Source organism: Castor canadensis, chromosome 5, assembly GCF_047511655.1.
Source record: "Castor canadensis chromosome 5, mCasCan1.hap1v2, whole genome shotgun sequence".
In the NCBI taxonomy this organism is placed as follows: domain Eukaryota; kingdom Metazoa; phylum Chordata; class Mammalia; order Rodentia; family Castoridae; genus Castor; species Castor canadensis.
In genome coordinates, this window is record NC_133390.1 from 136295807 (window position 1) to 136319448 (window position 23642).

General features: G+C 36.8%; 1 protein-coding gene across 6 annotated transcripts in view; it reads right to left on the reverse strand.

Annotated features, from left to right (window-relative positions):
* The window catches only part of Kiz (kizuna centrosomal protein), a 111963-nt gene extending 88968 nt beyond the window's left edge, over positions 1-22995 (reverse strand). For 5 of the 6 annotated variants that reach the window (XM_020176662.2, XM_074074226.1, XM_074074230.1 and 2 more), the window contains exons 1-4: positions 22778-22995; positions 18095-18157; positions 15168-15330; positions 6150-6242 (exon numbers count right to left, since the gene is read on the reverse strand). In XM_020176662.2, coding sequence (XP_020032251.2) covers positions 6150-6242; positions 15168-15330; positions 18095-18157; positions 22778-22866 — 408 coding nt within the window. In that variant the 5' untranslated portion in view covers positions 22867-22995. The remainder of the gene's footprint in view (positions 1-6149; positions 6243-15167; positions 15331-18094; positions 18158-22777) is intronic. The other variant, XM_074074228.1, reaches the window with a different exon arrangement.
* Between the last annotated feature and the right edge of the window lie 647 nt (positions 22996-23642).

Genomic DNA, 23642 nt, shown 5'->3' on the forward strand with positions numbered 1-23642 from the left:
GTGAACCACTGGCACCTGAAATTAATTTTTCTTAATAAGGTATTTTTTTTTTGCAGGCAAAAGAATGAGAAGTATCAAGTTGAATATAGAATGGAATGGATCTGTTAGACCAAATTTTTAGCTTTTTATACAGTACAGTTATTGCTCAATTTCTATGTAAGCATGTCTTTAAATCACATTTAAGAATTTTTTAATTCCTTAGTAATAATTAACATGTAACAGTCCTGATGGAACTATTTTATTTTACCACTTGTTATGGATGAATTGTGACTTTCCTCCCCAATTCATATGCTGAAGCTGTAATCTCCAATGTGACTATATTTGGAGACAGGATCTGTAAGGTTAATAATGTTAAATGAGGTCATAAAGGTGAGACTTTAATCCAATAGGACTGGTGTCCTTATAAGAAGAGGAAGTGACATGAGATCTCTCTCTCTCTCTCTTTCTCTCTCTCTCTCTCTCTCTCTCTCATGCACACAGAGAACAGGCCATGTGATGACACAGTGAGAAGACACCATCTACAACTCAAGAAAAGAGGTTGTACCAGAAACCAACCTTGCTGGACTCCCAACTTCCAGAATCATGAGAAATAAATTTCTGTTGTTTCAGCCACCCAGTTTGTGGTATTGTTTCATGGTAGCCCTAGCAAACTAATATATCATGTCAATGTGATTTTTAACTCATCTTTCATTTTGCCACCATAACAGATTATAGTCACCACCAAATTCTCATGACTGAGGCCACAAAGCAATGTCTCTGGCCATTAAATCCATCAGTTATTGGAATTATCACATTTTACACTATTAAATTAGCCTCTAATGGTATGTTCTATAAATTATTTTTCAGGGTAAAGATCACTATGAAATCAATCTATAATGAGTTGCTATCATCAGGTGACACTACCTCCTATTTCTTTAATTCATTGGTGGTCTCCCTACCTTTTTCTAATTCTCAAAACATTATCATTATTCCTACTCTCATGGGACTTAGCCAGGTTGAGCAACTTGCCAGCAGTCACAGTGCCAAAATTCAAAACTGGATACTAGTACTCCAATACCTATCTATTATGCTACAATATTCAGTTAAACTCAAAATGTGTTACTGAACCACCCCTTGAAGGAAACAAAGAGAAAAACCCCTAAAAATGAATCTGATGCCTTTTCATAATTTCTTACAAAATTCACTGAGTACAAAATCTAGTATCACTAAAATAGGCTCTGAATGGAGTATCTAATAATTTAAACTGAGTCCATGTAGGATAAATGGGAGGAGTAGGAGAAAAGAAGACAAAAATGTCAAGAGAAATTTGGCATTTTGAAATTATACCTGTAGGCGATTTTCAAAAAAACCCCATTATCCCAAAGTAACCTTTTCCCTAACACCCTTAGGACCATTCTGACCAAAATAATAAGTCATGGTTTTCATGTGAAGGATAGGAGCTCAACAAGTACCCAAGAAGGTAAGCAGTCCTTCTTGAGGAGTTATTGCCTCCTAACTCCCCAATAGGATAACTCAAGATATAACTTTGTCCCTTCAGCTTCCCTGTTCATGAAATAAATGTGCTTTAAGTAAGAAAATATATTCTACCACAATTAAAACAGCAGTCTCATCCTTTCTTTCTGAAAGAGCAGGTTTTTTTCCCCCTGAAATACATTAACTACCTGCCTATTCCTTCCTAAAAATTTAAAAATTATATTAACATTTTTAAATCGTTTCCACATTTTTGCTACTACAAATAATGTTGCAACAGATAAAACTATATTTTTGTTATTTTGAACTAAAGCATCTATCAATTTCTAGACATAGATGATTAAAAGTGGGAGTATTAGGACAAAGTATATTATGATGGTCAATGGCAGATTCCTTTCCAACAAAGATTCTAGGCACTAACACATGTTTTTTCAGACTGCATGAAGAATGCCTTTCTAATAATAGAGTATTTCATGGACTATAAGCACATGAAATTTGGAAAGTCTTCTAAAGAATAAGAAATCAATATTTGTTTTTCTGTGGATCTTCTCTAATTCCCTGTGCCACCATCAAAGGAGAAAAGCAACAGTGCTTCCCACATAATGTATCTTCCTCTTGCTAAACTGATTTATGTTTCTTTTCCCCTTCTAATTTGCTTTTCACCTTATTCCATCATTCTATAACAAGACATATTCTAATATTTATGAATACAAGTTTCTCACTTGTGAGAACGTTTGTCACATAATTCCACTACAGAGAACAGAAAAGGAAGATATTTGCCTAGCCAAATGTCCCCATAATAGGTAATTTTTTAAAATACTGTTTTTCTTTCATTCTTGACCATAGGAAAAAAAGCTAAATTCCTTCAAGAAAGGGCCTCTCCCACCACTTTCCCAAGCAAGTAGTTTGGTATATTTATTAATTAAGACTGTAGACCAAATAAATTTAAAAAGAGAAAAAGCAAAACTATAGTTTTAAAAAAAGAAAGACCAGCTTGCTCTGTTTGGGATCTGAATGCTGTGAATGCTAGCTCTACCACTTACCAGTTGTATGACCTGGGGACAAGATACTTCTTTTTATTTTTTTAAGACAGTCTCTTTCCATGTGGCCCAGGCAGGCCTCAAACTCACAATTCTCCTGCCTCAGCTTCCCTGAGCACTGGGATTATAGGTATGCACCACCATGCCCAGCTCAGACATTTAACTTCTTTGAATACCCACTTCCTAATCTATAAAATGGGTATTAAAATAGTTCTCATTTTGTAGGTTATTGTAATGGATGTGTGTGTGTGTGTGTGTGTGTGTGTGTTTGTGCGCGCACGTGCGAGTGTGAGCACATAAATCCCTAGAATGGTACCTGAACAGACCAATGTAAATGTTAGCTGTTGATCTGAGCCACATTCTCCACCAGCCACTCTGGGGAACGCACTTCCAAAAGGAAGTAGGATGTACAGAGTCCAAAGTTGACCTGCCCTTTAACTCCACATGAAACAGAACACATACCTTGCTCAAAGAGACAGCTATTAGTTCTTCTTCCTTTCATGTGTGTAGGCCATTATCACTTACCAAGTTCAGTAGGGAAATGGCCCAACCCTGCTCTGGAGGAGCCTCTGGTCTAGTGAGCTGAGGAGAGGAAAAAGCATTTTCTACCTACTTCTGAAAAAAAAGATCTATGCATTCAGTTTTGGGGCCAGGACTTGAGAAACTTGAAGAATTTACATGGGAAAATAAATTTAGAGTAGAAATAAGCTTGGGGTATGAGTAGACTAGTTATTCATTCTTTTAAGAGAATACATGACTCTAAAGAACAGCAGCCACTCGTGAATATAAACAATGGATGTCTTATTGCAAAACAACCAGAGTTCTACATTTAAAAAAACAATCACTTTTTTATGTGTTTTCTTGACATCCAACTTACTGCTTACGGCTGGAAATTGTACAACCACTTTTAAAAAAAATTACTTTCCTCCCCCCACCCCCCACCGCCTTTTTTTAAATTGTTGTGCTGGATGGGGGTACATTGTGGCATTTACAAAAGTTTACTAACATTACCTTTTTATGATTCAGAATCATCACTAATTTGATCAAACCTCTTCCCTTCATTAATGGTTTCCTTTACCATGGCCACCCTTATTAAAGGCCCTTGGTTCACCCCTCCTGTCCTCCCTGACAGGAACCCCTGATTTCCCCAGGTTCATCCTGCAATGTACTGCCAGCTTCATCTCTCTGCAACTGTGCTTCTACAAAGGAAGCTTTCTCCTGCTTCATTCTGCTCACAAGGCCTTCCTTCATCTGCCTCAACACACACACACACACACACACGCACACACACACACACACACGCACGCACACACACCACACGCATTCATTCTAGGAGGAAATCTCCCCCAGGGCCTTAGTTCCAGGTATCATGTCTCATGAGGTACCTGTCAAAATTCACTGTCTACCATACTCCCACAAGCTCTTTAGATTTTAGCAACTATCCTCTGGACTTTTTCACTCCTACTTCTTTATTACTGACATCTGGCATCCTATAATGTCCACACATACCCAGTGACCAATGTCTTATTCACCCTTTAGTACCAGCTCAAATACCCACCCTCCTCTACCAAGGCTTTACTCATTGCAGAGGAAGCAGTCCCATTTTTCTCCATGTAGCTCATACCTGTCCTCTGTAACTGACACTTATCACACACTATCCTGTGCCTCAGAAAGAACACTGCTTTGTGAGAAGCACCTTGAAGGCAGAAATTGTGACATTCACAGAGGATCCTACTACTGTGGCTTCTCAACAGAACAGTTGCTCAATAACTTTATACTGAATTTGATCAGTGACTACTGTGCATTGGGTAAATTTCTACACACCAATGATTCTGGGCACAGAAGCTTTCATATGACTGTCCAAAGAACAGGGGCTTAGATTTCCAATAAAAAATACAACATAACTTTTATGATAAGGACTTGTTGGGAAATATACAATAAAGACTACGTAACTCATGATTTTGCTGAAATGTATTTACCTTTTAATTGATTGAACATCAGTAAAAAATTAGAAAAGGAAAGATTTAAGTTTCTTAAAATGTTACTTAATTGATTCTTATATGCAGTCACTAGTCAAAGGTTTTAAGAAGATGACACTTTTCAGTATAAAGAAAACACTTCGAATTATCAAATGAAGACTCCATAACTATATGCAAGGTAAGGAATCAGTAGCATAAATTTTTTTAAAAGTCTTCTATTTTACTTAAGTACCACTGACATTGCCATACTACAAATGTTTGTATCAGGAATGGCATAGAAAGAATGAACTGGTTTATAGATTAAAAATGTGTCAATTATTTCATAACCGAATGTCAAACAGAAAAACTGCCTGAATAGAAGTCTATCACATCATACCACATTTGGCCTGCATCTAATGGCATATATGTCATCTATCATTAAAGGCCTTTTTATATATAGGTCAAGGTTGCTGGGGCTTGGTGTTTTGTATCTTACCGTTTAAAGAATGCTCTAAATTCTAGCTTTTTAACTTTTTAATCTATAGGGAAGGAAAACTAAAACTTCCTATAAACTCAGATTAATGCCTGCTAAAGCATGGAAGAAAGAAAAACTAAAACCTTCCTCCTACTATAAAAACAAAATAGTGTGGCCTCTGTTTCTTTTCTGATAAGAGTCTTAAATACCAAACAGTTAACTGCATAATAACATTTACTGGCAGTCAGGCAGCCTGCTTAGCAGATATATAAAGCAGGTAAAAGGAGAAAAAGTTAATTTCTTGGCTGAATGATTCCATCGGTAGCTATAGGGCAAACCTGAAAGTCTTTTAGTAAAGTAGCAGTTGATTCTTCTATCAATCTGTAGCACACATACTCTTCTAAGGAAAGCATTAAATATGAAAATCATATCCCGTTATCATCTGTTTCCAGCTTTCAGCCTAGTAAGCTTTTCTTAATGAATGCTGCAGCCTAAGGAACAAGCATGCTGTTGGCTTTTCTGAATAATGGAGTGATGCGACCATTTTTGCTTATTACAATATCGACTGGCTGAGGGGGTTTCACACATAGTCACAAGTGACTACTCTTGCCAGCATGCTCCAAGTTATTACAAGATGTTTTTAGACATTTCATCTAAAAGAGCTTTACTGCTTTTAGTGAAGAAAACATCTATGGTCTTGAACAGAATCATTTATATGGAGATATGCAGACGGATTAGAAGCCTGCGTTACAGCAGATATATAGCAGAATTTATTTAAGTATTCCTTGCCAGTCTTTTTGTCTACTGCTTAGATATGCAATCCTTACTTTCCACTTTCTCTATGAAAAGGTTCAAATGTACAAAATTATATATACAATGGAAAGAATCAAAATGTCATATCTAGTTTACTTTTCACTTAAAATATTTCTCAAACTAAGAAAAAGTAGCTACATTTAGGAAAACACAATTTTACTTACTAACAACACTGAGGTTTTCTTTGGAAACTAAATCTTAATCCCAAAGTGACTGCTTTTCAGCAAATTTAATGAAATTAAGATATTAAACCAATATTCTAAGCAAAAGTGTTTAAATAATAATTTAAGGTTTAATAAAAAATTATTATAATGATTTCATTTAAAATAATATTTTAAAATTTGAACATTTCAGAAACCATGTGAAACAAAGTTTATCATTTTAATTTATTACCTTTTCTCTGTCTTCATCTTTCAGTTCACCTTTTGTTTCCAGGTTATCTTTTGAGAGTAACTGCATCTTCTTAATTTGAGTCTCATATTGAATCTAAATATGAACAAAGTTTGATTTTGTGGTGGATATTACAACTAGACCTTATCCATATCTTGCCACCTTTATAACATAAAAGGAACAGGGAAGTAGAAAGCTAATGCTGCCAAAAATTCAATTTATCTTAGAAAATAGATAATTTAACAAATAACATATGAAAAGTTGAATTCTATAAAATATTATTTACATTTTAAATTAAAACAAAGCTTGGTGGATTTTTACTTAGTCTATCATCTATTTAGGGGCTAATACTTAATACATACACATAAAACAGCTTGACACTTTAATTAAGCTATCATGAGAATCTAGTTACTTGATTATGAAAGTAAAACATTAGAAAATATTTCCTTTGAAAAGTTTTGTCCTAAATGAAGGTAAAAAAATTCATTTTTCTAGGAATAAAAATGTATACCATAGACAGTCATCAGTATCAAAAGAATCAAGTTTGCTCTGGCACTAATAACTACATAATAATGTGTGCACATTATTATCATACTATAATTGATGAAAATGATTCAGTCATAAAATGACTTTTTCTTAAATGCAAGGCATGAAAAAATACTTTGATTTAGTACATTTGTACTCAAAGCTTTAAAAAGTTGGCAACTATAGTCCATCACAAATAAGTATCAGAACATTTTCTAAATTAGGCAGTTATGCATGCAATTAAAAATGCACCAATGAGATAATCAAATTAGAATGGTATTTCCTTAGTTCTCAGTCTCAATGTGAAATAGGCCTGATCTTACACACAAAAAACACATAGGCAAATAGCCTCTAAAACTGAGTTGTTTCCCTCAAAACATTTTTAAAGTTATTATACATTTTTAATAATTAGTTAGGAAGGGTTTCCTCCCCTCTAGCAGAATGTTATTACTATCACAGAGGACAGTAATGATCTACATAGATACCTAGCCAAAGTTTTACAAGGCTAGCAAAAGTGATAAAATAATAAACTAAGAAGATAGAGAAATAAGGAAATTACGAAGACAAAATTTGTATCTCTCAGTTCTCTTATTCCTTAAATTTAGAGATGCTTAATTTTTAAGTCCAAGAGCTTTAAATAGGCATACTTTACAGATTTTAAGAGAAAATATCTTTAAAAAGGGATGGGAGATTAAAATATAAAAACATAATTAAAGATTAAACAAAAATTCTTTTTTCCTGTGACTCTAAATGTTTTCTTCTGTTCTTTGAGATCAGTGGACATTCTACATGTTCTGGTTTTTATGGGATCACTTTGGAGCCATAACTTCTAAAGACAGAGACACTTTCTCATAGAAACATGAGAGTTTTACTCAACACATTTTGGTGAACCAAAATGAAAGTAGTAACTGCATAAGAGTTTCCTAAAGAACAGCAAGACCACCTAGCAAGAAAAGTATCTTCAAAAGCCTGATGTAGATTGTTCTCAGTATATCTGAAACATTTAGTGAATTATCTGTATTTTTTCTAAATTACTGACACAAAGAAAAGCTGTGCAATGTATTTTCAAATTAGAATGGAACTGATAAATTGATAATATAAGCTGTAACTGCATCCTCAAGGAGAAAGAATCACCACCTAAAAATACTTTGTCCTCTTTCTTTGTCCTTCATTTTTACATAAGACACTTCCCAATTATCCATCAGATCCACCTCCTGAATGCTGGAGAGCAAGGGTTTTCAACTGTGCTCTGCAGTGCCACAGGCTTACTGGTCCCACTTCATTTCTAACTGCATTTAAGCCAACGATTCTAGTACTTTTTAAAGTTTTTTTTTTTTTAAGTTTCAAAAATACTGATGAATCTTTCAAAGACTTTCCCAGGTAATAAAACATCTGAGACAATATCAGATGTTCGCATTTGCATCTCCATCTCTAACAGTCTTTCATGTTTCATAATTTCTTCTCTGGTCAGCCTCCCTGTGTATTTTTTATTTCCACAATACATCAGGGTGTGGAATGCATCCCTTTTCTCTGGTGCAGACTCCTGTCCCTAGTTCCTTATTGTCAACGTGGTCAAGACTTTTCCTGGTCAGATTTTCTGCTTCAGAAGTCAAACAACTCATTCCCCAGCAGCATCACCTGGTCCAGAGCCCCTGTAAGGATAATTTCCTCATTGTCTGCTCCAATCTAGGAAGAGAGTGTGTGTATGCGTATGTGCGCGTGTGTGTGTTGCTGTTTTTGCAGCTCTGGGGTTTGAACTCAGGGACTTACACTTGCTAGACAGGCACTCTTCCTGCTTGAGCCATTCTGCCAGGCTCCCTTTTTCTTAATGTAATTTTAAAAAAATTATTGTTGTACTGGGGGCATATTGTGACATTTATAAAAGTTCTTAAAATATATATTATAGTTAATTCACCTCCTCCATTATTCTCTTTTACCAGCCCCCCCTGCCACTACTCCCATTCCTGGAACAGTTTTTCAGCAGGTCTCATTTTTCCATTTTCATATATGGGTACATAATATTTCTACCATATTCAACCTCCTACACACTTATAATATATATATACATGGAAATGTCACAATGAAACTCCCTGTATAGCTATCTTAAACAAACAAAATATCTTCTTTCAAAAATGGAGAACAGGAAGGTAAAACAGATCACATCTGGGGGCTGGTACTAGTGGGAAAGGGGAGGATATAAGGAAATGTTTTAATAAACCCAAGAATATTGAGTTAACCCACATGCTAATTCGTTCTGTCCATTACCATATTGTTTCATGACACTAGCTTGATGTGACCACCTAGGTTGAAGAAGACTTTCCCAGTCACTTCCTCACTATGCACAAGCAATTTACTTCAGCTAAATCACTGGGATCTGTTAACCATGAGCTGGGGTTATAGGAAGAGAAGATGAAGGTTCTTGAAGATGTTTCAGATCTCTGGGATAACTCTCCAAGCTTATAATATGCCCATTAGCATTATGATTCCTTCTGTATCTTCACATTCACTCTTTCAATAACTTTCAATACCTTCAATCAATAACTGTTTGCCTGATGATGCCACCAGTAATTTTTTTCCCCTCAAGTTTTCTTTTTTCACTGGTTTCCAGGATTGCAAAGCTAAGTCTCAGTTATAGACTAAGGAAATAGTTGAACAGAATAGATGTTTAAGATCAACTGGCCCTGTCTCCTCATATTATGGTTGAAGAAATGGGCACAGAGAGTTATATAAATTGCCTGATTTGATTCTTGGGTGAATATGAGATGAGACTAATATTCACAGTCTTTTGTTTTCTCTTCCCTTATTTTTTCCAATATAGTGGACTTTTACCAAAATATATGAGATAGCATTTGCTTATTCAACTAACACATATTAATGGGCAGAACACTCTCGTTGCTTAAAAAGAATGGAATTTGCTACAGATTTTGTTCTTCAGGAGTCTGAAGACCATGCCCTGCCCACAGGATCTGTCATAATACTTAGCAGGAATTTGAATGGAAGCTCTAAAGATTGTTCTCCTCAAATTTTAACCCTTTTCAGCACACATAACCTAATGAGAGAATCTTCTAGGAGAATCACATTGGGGTGTTTTTGTTTGTTCGTTCAGTTTTTTGTTTGTTTGTTTTTTGGTGCTACTAGGGTTTGAACTCAGGACTTTGTGCTTGCTAGGCAGGCACTCTACCACTTGAGCCACACCTCTAGCCCTTTTGCTCTGGTAATTCTGGAGATAAGGTCTCACTTTTCTCCCACACTGGCTTGTGACCACAATCCTTCTATTTTACACTTCCTATGATTGCTGGGATGTGTACTACCACATCCTTTTTTTCTTTCCATTGATGTGGGGTCTAGCAAACTTGCCCAGGCTGCACTGAAACCATGATCCTCCTTTTTTCAACCTCCCAAGTAGCTAGGATTACAGGCATGAGCCATCAGCTGGCTGAGAATCACATGTCTAAGTAATGATACTCTATCTTCAGAATGCCTCTGCTATTAAATACAAATGCTTCCTAGGAAGGTATTGAATAAGGTATAAACAACACCACATTATTTCTCACATAGATAGATGTTCATGGCTCCTAAGAGAATGAGACAAAAAAAAAATGGAAGAATTAACTTTTAGTCAAAGGGGGAGTCTTAGTGCTTACTGTGAGTCATAGTCTGATTCAGTTACTGAGAGTATTGAAATAGTAATACAAGGAAATTATAGTGAAGTGGAATAATAGGCACATAAACAATTACAATACCATGAAGGAAGTGCTGAGATAATTATGACACAGACCTAAAACAGGGAAGGCGGAGAAAGGACTTCTAGTTGAAGGAGGTGTGAGGTAATGTGGAGCTTTCAAAGAAATGAAATTTTTTCAGGAGGTTTAAAGTAATGTAGGAGTGAGCGAGTGAGTAAGTGTGTGTGTGTCAGAGAGAAAGAGAGAATAAGGGGGTGAAGGAGGAATGGTAAAAGGGAGCATGCACATGTGTAGGAGATATAGAAAAATAGTGGGAAGACGTAGAGGTGGAGGAGACAGGGATATCAGGAGAAAAAGTGGGGAACTGGGGATAAGGAAAGTCAGGGAGACAGGAATAGGAAGGGAAAAAGATGGGAGGGAGAGATGGAGATGGAGGGAGAAAATGAATGGGACAAGTCAGGGAGATATAGGAGAGAAAATGTACATGTCTATGCACTTGTGTTTGTATATATGTGGGCAAGCTGAAAGAGAGACAGAGAGAGAAAGAAAGAGAGAGACACTGCATGTGTGTGTATATACATGCATGTACTGGGATGGTATCATAAGGTTAAGGCTGGGAGTACAAAACAGTGTCTGGGCTTTGCTCTGAACTGCCCTGGACAGCTTTTCAGGCTGAGGAGAGATATAACCAGAAGATGACTCTTGTCCAGCCTGGGGACCTTCCCTGAATGTCCTGATATGGCAGTTCCATGCCTGGTACTGTTGCCATGAGGGAGGCTATGCAGATGTTGGCAATGTTCTACACATGTCTCGCAAACCTTTCTGAGTGCTCTCAAGTTTCAGAATCTGGATGTCTGTGCCTAGGGCTCCTCAGAACTGGGGAAGCTGTTCTGTCCACTACACTGAATGGTTATTCCTCATCACTTGTACCTTTGCCCATCAGTTCTCAATTCAAGCCACTCAGGAGCCACTATACATATATCCCAAATGCTTCAACCACTTGCCAGTTTCCTTGTGTGATTAAGCTCCACCTTATGTACTAGACCTCTCACCTCCACACTTGCCTACTGATGCTCCTCCATCTCCCAAATAAACCACTTATAGTTGAATCATTTTCTTAGTCTGGTTTAGTCAGAACCCAGACAAGAATAAAGGGTGCCTGAGAAAAACTGTTCTAAGTTAGGACCAACTGGGGCTCTTCTACAAAAGCAGCTAATTCTGGGAGCAGGGGAGTAGGGCGAGGAAAGGCACAATCCTCACAGCATTAGTATTTACATTCTTGTACTGAGTTAAATTCAGCTCTTCATCTGATAAGTAGCAATACAGACTCAATATTACATTTTCAAAACTACGTAAGTGACCAATATTCTTAAAAAGCCTTAGAAACTATTATAGGCCCATAGACAATTCATAAAATTATAAAATGATTCATAAAATCATGAGAAACTCTTTGTCAAGTTTTAGCCTATTTTAAAAGATTTTAACATTACAAATACAGTAAGGTGGGACCAGCCCATCTCTACACAGAAAGTGTAATCTACTTAGCATAATTTGGGTTAAATCCCGACCTCTCTAACACTGCTTCATCTTGTTTCACTCTCTAGAATTATTCTACCAGTTTGAAGTTCACATACATTAACTATAGTCTATTCGAGAGGAAATATACATTGCATTTTTGGGGTATTGGGGTAATGTGCTACAAACAACTTTCTCCTAAGATTTACTCAATGTCACTCAACAAAGAAGGTAAAGAGCTGATATCTGAGTGAGGAAGCATTAAGAGGTTCTGTCACAGGTGGTAATCACTAAGGTTACCACTGGACACTGACACAAAAGGAAAAAACAGAAAGAAATCAGAAGATATGAAAGATCAACATCCCCTATGCTGAACCTCTGTTTACTGCACAGCCTGCTAAACTAATGGTATCACTGGCTGGGTTTCTGACATCATTTGCTGAGCTCATGGGCACATGGCAAGTCCTCAGGGTAACTTCTAAACTACAGTTCTGCATGGAACTCAGATCCTTCTCAATTGTAACTACATGATTTACTCTTTTATGCAGTAAAATGTTTTAAAAAGGGATTTCTTATCCAAAATTCAAAAAAAAGCAACACCTATATAATTTTTGAACATTTTTTAAAATAATGCTTTCCATATTCCTATATTTTGTCATTCTTTTACTTAAAATGGTTCCCTATGCTGATATTTTTTAGTAGCTTACTATACACGGTTTTTTAAAAAAAAAATATATATATATATATATGTATATATATATATATACCCTATCATATACAACTAATGCTCTCAAAATAAAGATATTTATAAAAGTTGATTTTTTTCACGTTCCTTCCTCCTACATTTGGTTATAAAAAGAAATCAATAATTAAAGACTGGATATGAAAATGTTTGGAATTTTTCTATTATTCCCTTTATTCTACTAGGGAAGCAAAACTGGCTATGTCCACCACTTTTATTTTCTGCATGAAATCTCTGAAAAGTTCACAATGTAGATAATGACAACTGTTTCTGAGTACTTCCAAGAAACAAAACTGGAGCGCTGTAGCAAAAACTTGCTATGGCTTGAGCACAGATAACCCCCAAAGCTTAGTTTCTAAATACCCTTCCCCATCTAAGGCAACTTTAACTCTTTGGAGAAAAGGCTAATTCTATGTCAGAAGCAGAGAAAATACACGGCAAACCTGAAATATACTGTCATGCCCTAAAGCAAAGGAGGCTCAGAATTAATGGGGTCATGTCCAAAGATATAGAAGCTAATCTAAAAAAAATCACAACGGCTGGGAGTGTAGCTCAGTGGCAGAGCATGAACTTAGCACGCGCAAGGCCCTAGTTTCAATCCCCAGCACCCTAAAAAATAAAAGGATTTCCATTTACCATGTTTGGCCAATGGAATAACAAAAAATAATTACTTTAATTGATAGTATACTTGCTCAATAAAAATTCACAAGTCCTTCATGATATTCAAAAAAGAGACAGAGAAGGGAGGGGGAGGAAAATGCTCTTTGTTACAGAATAAAACCAGTAAACAGAAGATTAAAAAAAAATCGCAATTTCACAACCTCTATTATATTAACTGATTCAGGCAAGGTTCATTAACAGATCCCCAAACCACTAGGTTAAAAGGCTAGTGAAGAACACGATAGTCCCATGATGTCAAATCATTACGCTACAGATTATTTACTAATTTTCAAAGGGGAACAAGGTACTTTAAAATAGTAACATCTAGAGATAACCATCTTTAACCAAAGACTGCCATCTTTAACCAAAGTCTGGATCAAAATCTGTCTTACATCAGATGCCTCCTTGATGGAATGCCATGAAAAGTGTACAACAGCTGTGAATATCTTAACAGACTAAAATTAACTGCAACAACTTCAACATCATAAGCCACATTTTAAGGGTTCAATAGCTATCTATGGCTAGTAGCTACCATATTAGACACCATCAGCATAGATACAGAACACTTCCATCACTCCAGACCTTCACTTCAGAAAGCTGTATTGAACAGTGCTGATATCAACTACATTTCTAGCTTACAGGAAATATAGCAGGATGCTAAGCCAGTAAATGATAACTCAAATTCAGAATGTCAACTGGCCTGCCTTCCTCAAAATACCTAAAGTCATGGAAAAATAAAGGAATGATAGAGACTTAAAAGTCACAATAACTAATAACACAAAAAAACAAATAATATGTGAACCCTAGTAGGCTCATGCTCTGGAAACATAAGATACCTTGAGAGAACTAAGAAAATATGAATAATGGGCTGGATATTAAATGATTTTATGGATTTGTTATTAATTTTCTTAGGAATGATAATGGCCTTATGATTATATAGACTGTTCTTATGTTCAGGAGATCCATGCTCAAATGCCCAGAAGAGAAGCATCATGGTATATGCAGCAGACTGTCAATAGCTCAGGAGGGAAAAAAACATATGCACACAAAAAGCAAATAAAGCAAAATATTTATAACTGCTGCATCTAAATGGAGAACACACGTGTTCGCTGTACTTCATATTATTGTTATACTGTGGATACAGTGTGACATTTACAAAAGTACTTACAATATATCTTAGTTAAATTCACCACCTCCATCATTCTCCTTTATCCTCTCTTCCCCCTTCCTTTTTCTGTATATTTGAAATTTTGCAGTAAATTTACACTAGGGAAAAACTGCTAGAGCAAAAAGTGTGTGTGGGGTGGGAGGGGGAGAGAAATACTGAAGTCAACTTATAACCAGTGTTCAGCTCCAGTGTAAAATGATAAGGAAGAAGAGCTAGCTCCTGGTCTTCCACACTTTGCATAATTTGTGGAGCAGCAGTAGCCAAGTACTGGAGGGGAATTAGATGCCAGAATCAGAGGGCTTGAAGAGCACAGGCCAGTTGCATGAAGGTGAACTCCTTGAGTCATTTCTAGTCTTAGTCCTCTCCCAAGGCACTGCTTGATAGAAAGCAAGGAGCCCAGACACAAAAAAGGACTCTGAAAAAGAGGGAAGTAGTTTTAAGAAAAAATCCTAATGTGACTCAAATTGAATCACTCGGCCAACAAATACCATGCATCAGACCTGTACCTGGTACTGGCTAGTGATCTTGCCTGTGTTTTAGATATCCCATGAGTTTTCAAACTACAGTAGTATTATTAGAAAATGCTATTTCAATACCTTTGATCAAAGTTAGCCACATGGTAATCCACAAAGAAAGTGATACTTAATGCTATGTACAAACAACTGAACACTGACTGCTGCTAATCTGAAAAAGATTTTTAAAAAACATAGTACAAAACAAGATGTCACCTTCAGTTTTTGAAGAGTCTCGGTATTTGTGGTAAAGTGTCCAACTCGATCTTGGACATGCTCAAACTGCTTTAAATATTCTTGGTTTCGTAGACGAGCCCTCCTTTCAGATTCACATATTTCCTCCAGGTATTTCTTTAGTTTTACATATTTCAGCTTAACTCTATAAAAATAAAAGATTTTTTAACAATGGAGTTAGACTTTGACAAACCTACGAAGAATTTTCTTTAACAAAACTGTTTATGAAACAATGAAATCTAGGTATGTTACTCAAACCCAAAGGTGGTATATACATTTTTAGAGTGAGAAAATTAATGTGCTATCACTAGGTATCATATTGGTTACATCATGGCATAACCCTCTTGAGAAATGTACACAATATCACATAACATTCACACAGTAAAGATTTTTATGGTTTTATTTCTTAAAATTAAATGGGATTTCAAGAATAGTGTCTATGTGGTCATGTTCAGATGCATAGCCCATGAGCATTCCTATATGAAAGTTATAAAATTATTTGCTCATATGGACACAGAGTCAAACTGTAAACTACAATCCATAAAATTAAGAAATTTTAAAATCTAAAATACGAAAAAGTTCTCATTTAGATAATATAAAAATATTTGTTCAATATTGCAAGTTACTAAAATACTTTATAATATATGGACTATAACTTTACTCAAACTATGAGAAAACCTCTAGAGACTCTTATCCAAAGTGTAATATCAAAAGACACACCAGATAGTTCAAAGTGCACAGCCTACTCTTGGGGTACAACACTTTTAACTTTAACCCTTCTTCACAAGTATTTAAATCATAAAAGAGTACTTATTATACAGCATTTATATCATTGGCTTGAAAAATTATTCAAGCATCAAGTAAAATAAGTTTAAAAAGCCACAAAGATATTCATTATCGAACACAGATATACGAAAATATTGGAGAGTTCTAAAATGAATCAACAGCAGACCTTAAGGCTCTAATTCTAGGCCAACAATTTTCATTTTCAAGAAATTCTTTATTGTGCTAAAAATCCTGTGCTTTGACTGTGGCTGACTATCTCCATTTTTACTTCTGAACCAAAAAAACTGTAAGACTGGTTTTATTTGCTGCCCATGTCTGCATTTTTGACACAAATGATAGTAATGGAGGTAGAGCCTAACAGACTATCTTTCATATTCAGATACTTAGTAAAGCTGCTCATGTTGTCCACTGTCTACCCAGCATAAGTAACTATGCCTTCTCCATCCAAATTCTACTCTCATTTCTACCTTCAAAGCTGGTCACATAAATCATTCACGTATCCATGCAGTCATATATTCAAATACAAAAGCTATTCAGCTAGTCATCAGGGAAAACAAGTAAGTAAATGCAGTGTGATGAATACTATGAGGGAAATGAAATGAACTTTTACATATCAGGCAACCTAACTTAGTTGAAAAGAGCTGGGAGGCCATCCCAGTAGAAATAATTTTTCAGCTGAGACCTGAAAGATGGATAAAAGTTACCAAAACTGGGAAAAACAAGATAAAGAAATGAGGGGTAAACATTCTGAAAGTTCAAAGGCAATAAATATGAAAAATAATAAGAATATTGATAAAACACTAATAAATAATAAATCATTGGCTCTTACTCCAGGTCAGATGCTGTTTTAAGGCTGTATCTACATTAATTCATTGAGTGCTCATAACTATCATTATTTGTCTCTGACAGTGACTGCTGGGGGAACCTGGATGGAAGTAGCCATCTTATTTAATTTGGGTTTTATCCTACAAGCAATCTAAGAACACCTATTTTTAGCAAATCAATTCCAGGAAACAATTAAGGCTGTGAAAGAGGAACACACTTAGCCAACTTATAATTTAGTAAAGGTCCCATCCTTCTCTGACACTCACTCCTGCCACCTTATGCCTAGAAGCTGCCCAAGAATAAGGTGTATGAAAATTCTATACCCTGTCTTCTGCCCCTTTTGCCACTGGTGAGAAAAAAAGTCAGCTGCTATGGATCTCATCAGACTTGGGCCCACTTTTGAGGCCGTCATATCCTTGATATTGCTATTTCTTCCAGAGAAAAGACAAGCTATTTCTTTTCTCTTTTAGAGCTGCTAGAGACATAAAACTGTCTACCCTGACTGATTTCTTGGAAATATACTAAATTTTAAAACCAAAGAATGATTTTGAAGACAAAGAAATAAATGGACTTAATGGTTAATTTGGTTTTAAATATTCTTGCCCTCTTTCTCTTCTGGATGAGCTCTTTTCATTTTTCACTCTTAGTGTGTCATCAATAAATAAAAAATTTAATGCTATCATAGCCAGAAATTCTTCACATAAATAATATTGGAGGCAATGCCATATGTTTGGCTTAAGGACAAAGTTCAGCTTTTATAAAATATAAATTAAAATATTAAAATTATATTCTTTACATTCAAAAGAGAGCAAAAGATAAAAAAAGAGTGTATAATAAAAATGTCTATTCCTAATATTATAGTAAGTAACCTAAAAAAAGATAACATATATATTGTCTACTGCTTATAATTTTAATAGTAATTTTCATATGAGTAAATGAGGCACCAGGTAACTCTGCCTGCATCAGTTTGTTGAAAGATCAACTACAGTAACTATAAATCTTAATCATTATAGAAGATGAATGTTTAAATTATAACAAAAAAAGATTATATACTGTGCTTATTTTAAAATATTTTAGCAAAACCTATTCCTGAAATAACACAAATACCAAGTAATGAAAATAATTTTAATAGTGATTGTATTAAGTTGTAATATTTACCTCAAATTTGTATACATTAGAAATAAAGATAATGATAAAAGAAATAGTCCAACTACAGAATTTATGACATAATATTAGGGATTAAATTTTGATTAACATATACAAATTGGCTTGAAAACTGTCCCACTATCATTTCTTACTTGCATATATGAGACTGACTATGTTCATAAAGTTTCTTTTCCAGGTCCAATCTCTTCTTTTCACTATAACAAAAAAAAGAAAACATCTTATTAATATTACATTGATAAGTAGTAAGCAGATGAATTTAGACCATAATGTCCTTCGAAATCATATGTTGTGAGAATGAGTCTCTCATCTCTGTAAGAAGCAGAAAATGCCATATGTATTTGAAATAAAAACTTACTAATCACAAGGAAAGTCTAAAAAACAAAATGGACATAAATGAAATTAATAGCCAGGTGTAGTGGTGCATGCACTCGGAAGGGTAAGGCAGAAGGATTATGAGTTAGAGGCCAGCCTGGACTACATAGAGAGTTCCAGACCAAGTGAGACCCTACCCAAAAAGTCAACAACAACAGACTGGTAAGAAATTTCTGATGAGCCAGGCACTGTTTTAGGCCTGGAGTCTAACATGGTGAACAAGCTAGCCAAAGGCACTATCCTCAGGCAGGTGACATTCCAGTGATAGGACAGACAGTACACAAGAGAAATCTATAAAATAAAATATGGCCAGTTTTCTGAGCTGGTGGCATTTGAGTGATAGACTTATACATGCTTCCACAAATCCATTTGGACTGAAGATGGCTGGCTTGCTCTGCTTCCATCATCAGACAAATCTCCATTTAACCAAAATTCTTTTTATGGGAAAATGGAGTCCAAAATTTAAACACAGAATCTTTGCTTGGGGAACACACCTATTCTTTAGTTGGGATGTGCCTATGCTAAAAAGGAAAATATAAAAACACACATTTTAACCAACAGCTTCATATTGACGTTTACTTTTTCATTAGTAAGACTGGACTAAGAGGTAAAAGGAATAGTTACCACATTAGAAATTTTTATTGAAAACTTAATTATGAAAACTTTGAAGGTTTCATAATCAATTGGGTGCTTAGGTTATGAAAAATGAGCACCTGATAGTGCAGGCATTTATCCTTAAATTACAAGGACAGAAAGACCTTTAAACACATCTACAATCCTGTGCCCCAAGATAACGTTTCCCTTTTGTGGTTTCTGCCAAAAAATGAACAACAGGAGTACCGGCAAATGGATCCTCTTTCCTCCCACGTCCCTCCTCCCTCCTCCTCTTCTTCCTCTTCCTCCTCCTTCTTCAGATATATGTTGGGGATTTTAGGAGTGATGGGCCATCATATCTGCAGTTCTCAAATGGTTCAGAAAAAAACTAATGCTTTTAAATGGGAAGACGGCAAATGAAAATGAAAATGGAAGAAAATGTTAGCAGTTAAGGAATATGGATGAGGAGAGTATTGGTGTCTTTTTCCACATCTGCAATTTTTCTATAAGCTTGAACTTATTTTATAATAATTTTTAAAATTAACCTATGACATCTAATGAAAAAGACCACAGTCTCTTTGGAATGCCATCACTTCCCAAATAGCAAGTTCTTTTTAATAATGAATGTAAGGGCTGGGAATAGCTCAAGTGGTAGAACAAGCATGAGGACCTGAGTTCAAACCCCAGAACCACCAAAATAATAACGATGACTATAAAATGTGTTTGTTCCTGGTTCTCTCTTCAGTGGATGCTGACACCTGATGGTCACACTTCTTCTCTATCAGAACACTTAATACACTAAAACACCACAATCAAACATCTCTTGGCCATCTATTCTACACAAAATGGTGCTAATCTTGTTAATTCTTCATTCCCCAGGCCATTTTCTAGCCCCTTCATTCATGTTACAGCATCTCTGAATGCTAAGTTCTTCCTATGTATTTTAAATGTAAGACTTAAAAAACAGACATGTATCTTAATGGGGTGGCTTATTAACAGGATTACCTTACAGTGACAACACATTATATCTCTATTTCAGAATCTTTGAAACATGCAACTCTGGAATATTTACATAGTAAATGTTGCATCACCTGTGCCCCTCATCTGGATCTTTCAGTTTTGCACAGATGAATGGTTCTTATAGGGCTCATTTTTCAACTTTTAAGCCACTTGTTATTCTGTTTTTTATCTCAGTACAATATTCCATCATTCACAGCTTTATTCAACTGTCAATTTCTAGACCATTATGATATGTCACTCTGAATCAATGTTGACATTGAAAAAACTGGGACTAGTTAATGTACCTTGTAAAGGATGTTTTATATACAATAATTGTAAGAGTCAATTCCACTTATATGTTTCTACCATGTTTATGGACACTACACAAACCGTAACAAGTCACTCCATTAGACTCTTTTTAGATTCAATTATTGACTTTCACCACAATGCAGAGAAAACACTATATAGACATAGAAAAACATTCAGACTAAAATTACATCTATGTGTGAATACAGCTAAGATGATTTGGGCTCAAAATATGAGTTACATGGGGAAAAGGCCCAGTTATTAGATCAACTTACATTTCAACGACCAGTTATAAAAGGGCTGAGAAACAGTGAGTTGTGTTTTTTGCTATTGTTGTTTTAAATCTCCTACTTTCCAGAAGTTTCTGGATTGGTAAAGTATTTAAGACTACCACCTAGGTTGCAATCTTCAAAATGATTATGGAATTTTAGGAGACTAATCCCTTTGGTCACTGTGGTTAAAGGCCTATTAATCTAGTAGAGAAAAAAAAATGTAGCCTTATTTCACATATTTGCCACAGCCCCTCATTTCTGATGAAGAACCAAGGTTCAAAAAGGCCCAAAGAACTTCTCAAGGTCCTACAATTGATCATGGGTTAGAAACCACATTTTCATGTTCTTACTGTAGCTTTTTCTGTATCTAAAGTTATTTGCCTCTACCTTGTGTGTAATATGCATTAATTAGAGTTAGTTATGGAGCCTTAAAATGAAAAATGAATATACATAGCAACAGATTTGTACTAACCTGAAAATAAAACAAATCTTCAAAGCAAAACCATGAATAGGCCATAAAATTGAACTCAAATTTTTTATATAATTTCAACAGCCTCACCTTGCTTAATAATTAAAGCAGTAAGTGTTAAACATAAAGTGGGTAATCATTACAGTAATTGTACCATAAGGACTATAAACAGCCAGGTGTTCCTAGCACAGGAGGCAAAAATAATTCATGATTAACTTAGTTCAGAAAGAATGCCATTTCAAGCAGTAACATTTTAAGATAGGTCTTTGACTAAGAGATACAAATAGCTAAAGGCCTGGGGAAACTAAGCCACTCTTCAAACAGAACAGACACTAACCCAAAAGAACTTAGAGTGTAATAAAACAAAAAGTCCTTGTTTTTAATGATCAGGAATAGGCTGACATTTGGACACACTTTTCCTGGTTGACTAGAAAAAATCATTATTTAGTGACAATATGTAGCCACTGAGTTCTATGTAAAATGTTCATGTCTTTAGACACTAGTTAGCTGACACTAGGATTTCTTCTGTAAATTAACAAATATTCAAGCACCTCCTCCACCACAGGCACTCTACTGTGAGCTAAAGATCCAATTAGAATTGGTTTCTGCCCTCCTAGAAATCTAAGTCCAGGGAAAGAGTAAGTCACTTCAAGTCCCCTTCCCTCCCCCAGGGAGTTCTGTAAGAATGCTGAGGGGGAGAAAGTTAGGGAACAGAATAGGACAGGGAAGGCTCTGCAGGGAATGTTTTTTTTTTTTTTAATTAGAAATGAGGAGGTCCCTGGGTAGGTGAGTGACAGCAAAAAAGAAGACAAAATATCATGAGCACAATTAAGGAGGCCTGTTGTAGATACTTTATAATTGACAAATTAAATCTTGCATAAGATGAATGCAATTCCTTTTCAAAATCCCTTACCTCTGCTTTCTTTACATGTAATTGCGGTACTGTTATCATTTTAGAATTGTCACATACACAGTAATACTGTTCACTAGAATGATTTTGTAACTTTTAACACTCATTAAATGTTTTGTTTATCAAGAGATCCAAAAATTTCCTTTCTTGTCAACTAATGAGATTTCTAACTCTAATTAATTTAGCAGCTAAATAAGAGTTTCAACAACTTATCTTTCATGTGGTTATTTATAGTCAATTGCTTTATAATATTCTCTCTTTAGGCACTTTTAGTTCTAGTTGTTTTCAGTCATTCTCATCTTTTATGTCTTAATCAAAGGCATTAAGAACCCTCTAGAGGCTGAACTTCTCTTACTGGAAATTTCATCCCTTCGATGGAAATCTAGCCAGCCCCAGACACCAATTCCTGCATCTGAATAGGGCATATGCTTGACAAACACACTCTCTCCCGCCTACGCTCTGGGACCTGTCACCAGTGAAGCAGCACAGCTGTCAAGGTGGGATGACAATTTGAAGAGACAGCGAGGACAGGGAGTGTAGAGTGGGGACTGGAGAAACTCGCAAGGCTTGATGGTGAATGACAGGCAGAAGAACTCCCACTCTCACTTCTAGGTTAATTCAAACACGCAGCTGCATCGTCCAGCTGGGGACCTGGTTTTTGCTGCTGTAAGGGGCTGTCTCACCTCTCTCGGCGCCCACCTCCCATACAAGGGGGCATTTGTGTAAACTTTGTACTCTAGGCCCCATCCATAGCTTGCGGGGCGTCGCAGGCTGCTCCCGGGCCCTGGTGAACCACGGGCGGGGTCGGGGGAAGGAATAGGGGACCTGGCCATCAGAAGACCCTCAGTGGCGCGGGCTGCTGGCTCCCCGCCCCCACCCCCAGTGGCCATACCTGTCTCGTAGCCCATTCTGGAGTTGGCCCACCCTCTCGTAGTATTCGGGGCTCGGCAGGGGCGCCGAGGAGGTGGGAACCCGGCTCATGCTGCCGCCTCAGCCATGGTGCCCTTTCCGCACCGCCTCAGGGCAGCCGGTGGGCCGTAGTTGCCCGAGGAGACCGCCCCACCATGCACCGCGGGTAAACACAACCCCCGCCGGTTGCAGGGGGCGGGCGGAGGCGGGGCGCCGTAGAGGGGCGGGCCGGAGGCGGGGCGTCGCGGAGGGGCGTGGCGGGGGCCTGTAAACAGCACGGAGAGGCGTGGCTTGGTGACCGCCCGGCCGGCCGCTTCCCATTGGTCGGCGAGTGGCCTTGAGCGCCAAGTACCCTACCCATCCCTCTCCGCCCCACAGCTGCGTCTCCCGGCTCCTTGTCGTTCAGAACCTGCACAAAATGCATTCATTTTACACTGTGCCATCTCTCGCTTCCTTCCTTTCCTTCTTTCTTGTCGAGTGGTATACTTGTTTTCCTGCCAGCATTTAAAACACCGCAAAAAAGACAGATCCCTCAGTTCTAAACAGCTGTGCTCAGCCCGGCAGTAGAACCACACCTTACTTGAAAATCCCTGCTGACCCTGAGAACGTATTTAATGCTCCAGGTGCCATCATCCTGCCTAGGGAGGGAAAGGTTCTTAACTAGTGGCTTGTGAAGCAGACATTTGTTTATGTAAACAGCGCAGACTTCCTGTAGGATCATCAAACAGGGCCTAGGGAGCCAGACTGCCTGGGCTCAAATCCCCTCTTCCACCTCCGAACTGTGACCATGGGTTAGAAACCCTTGGTCCTAGCCCTTCCTTTCCCTTCGGTAGAAACCCTACGGAACC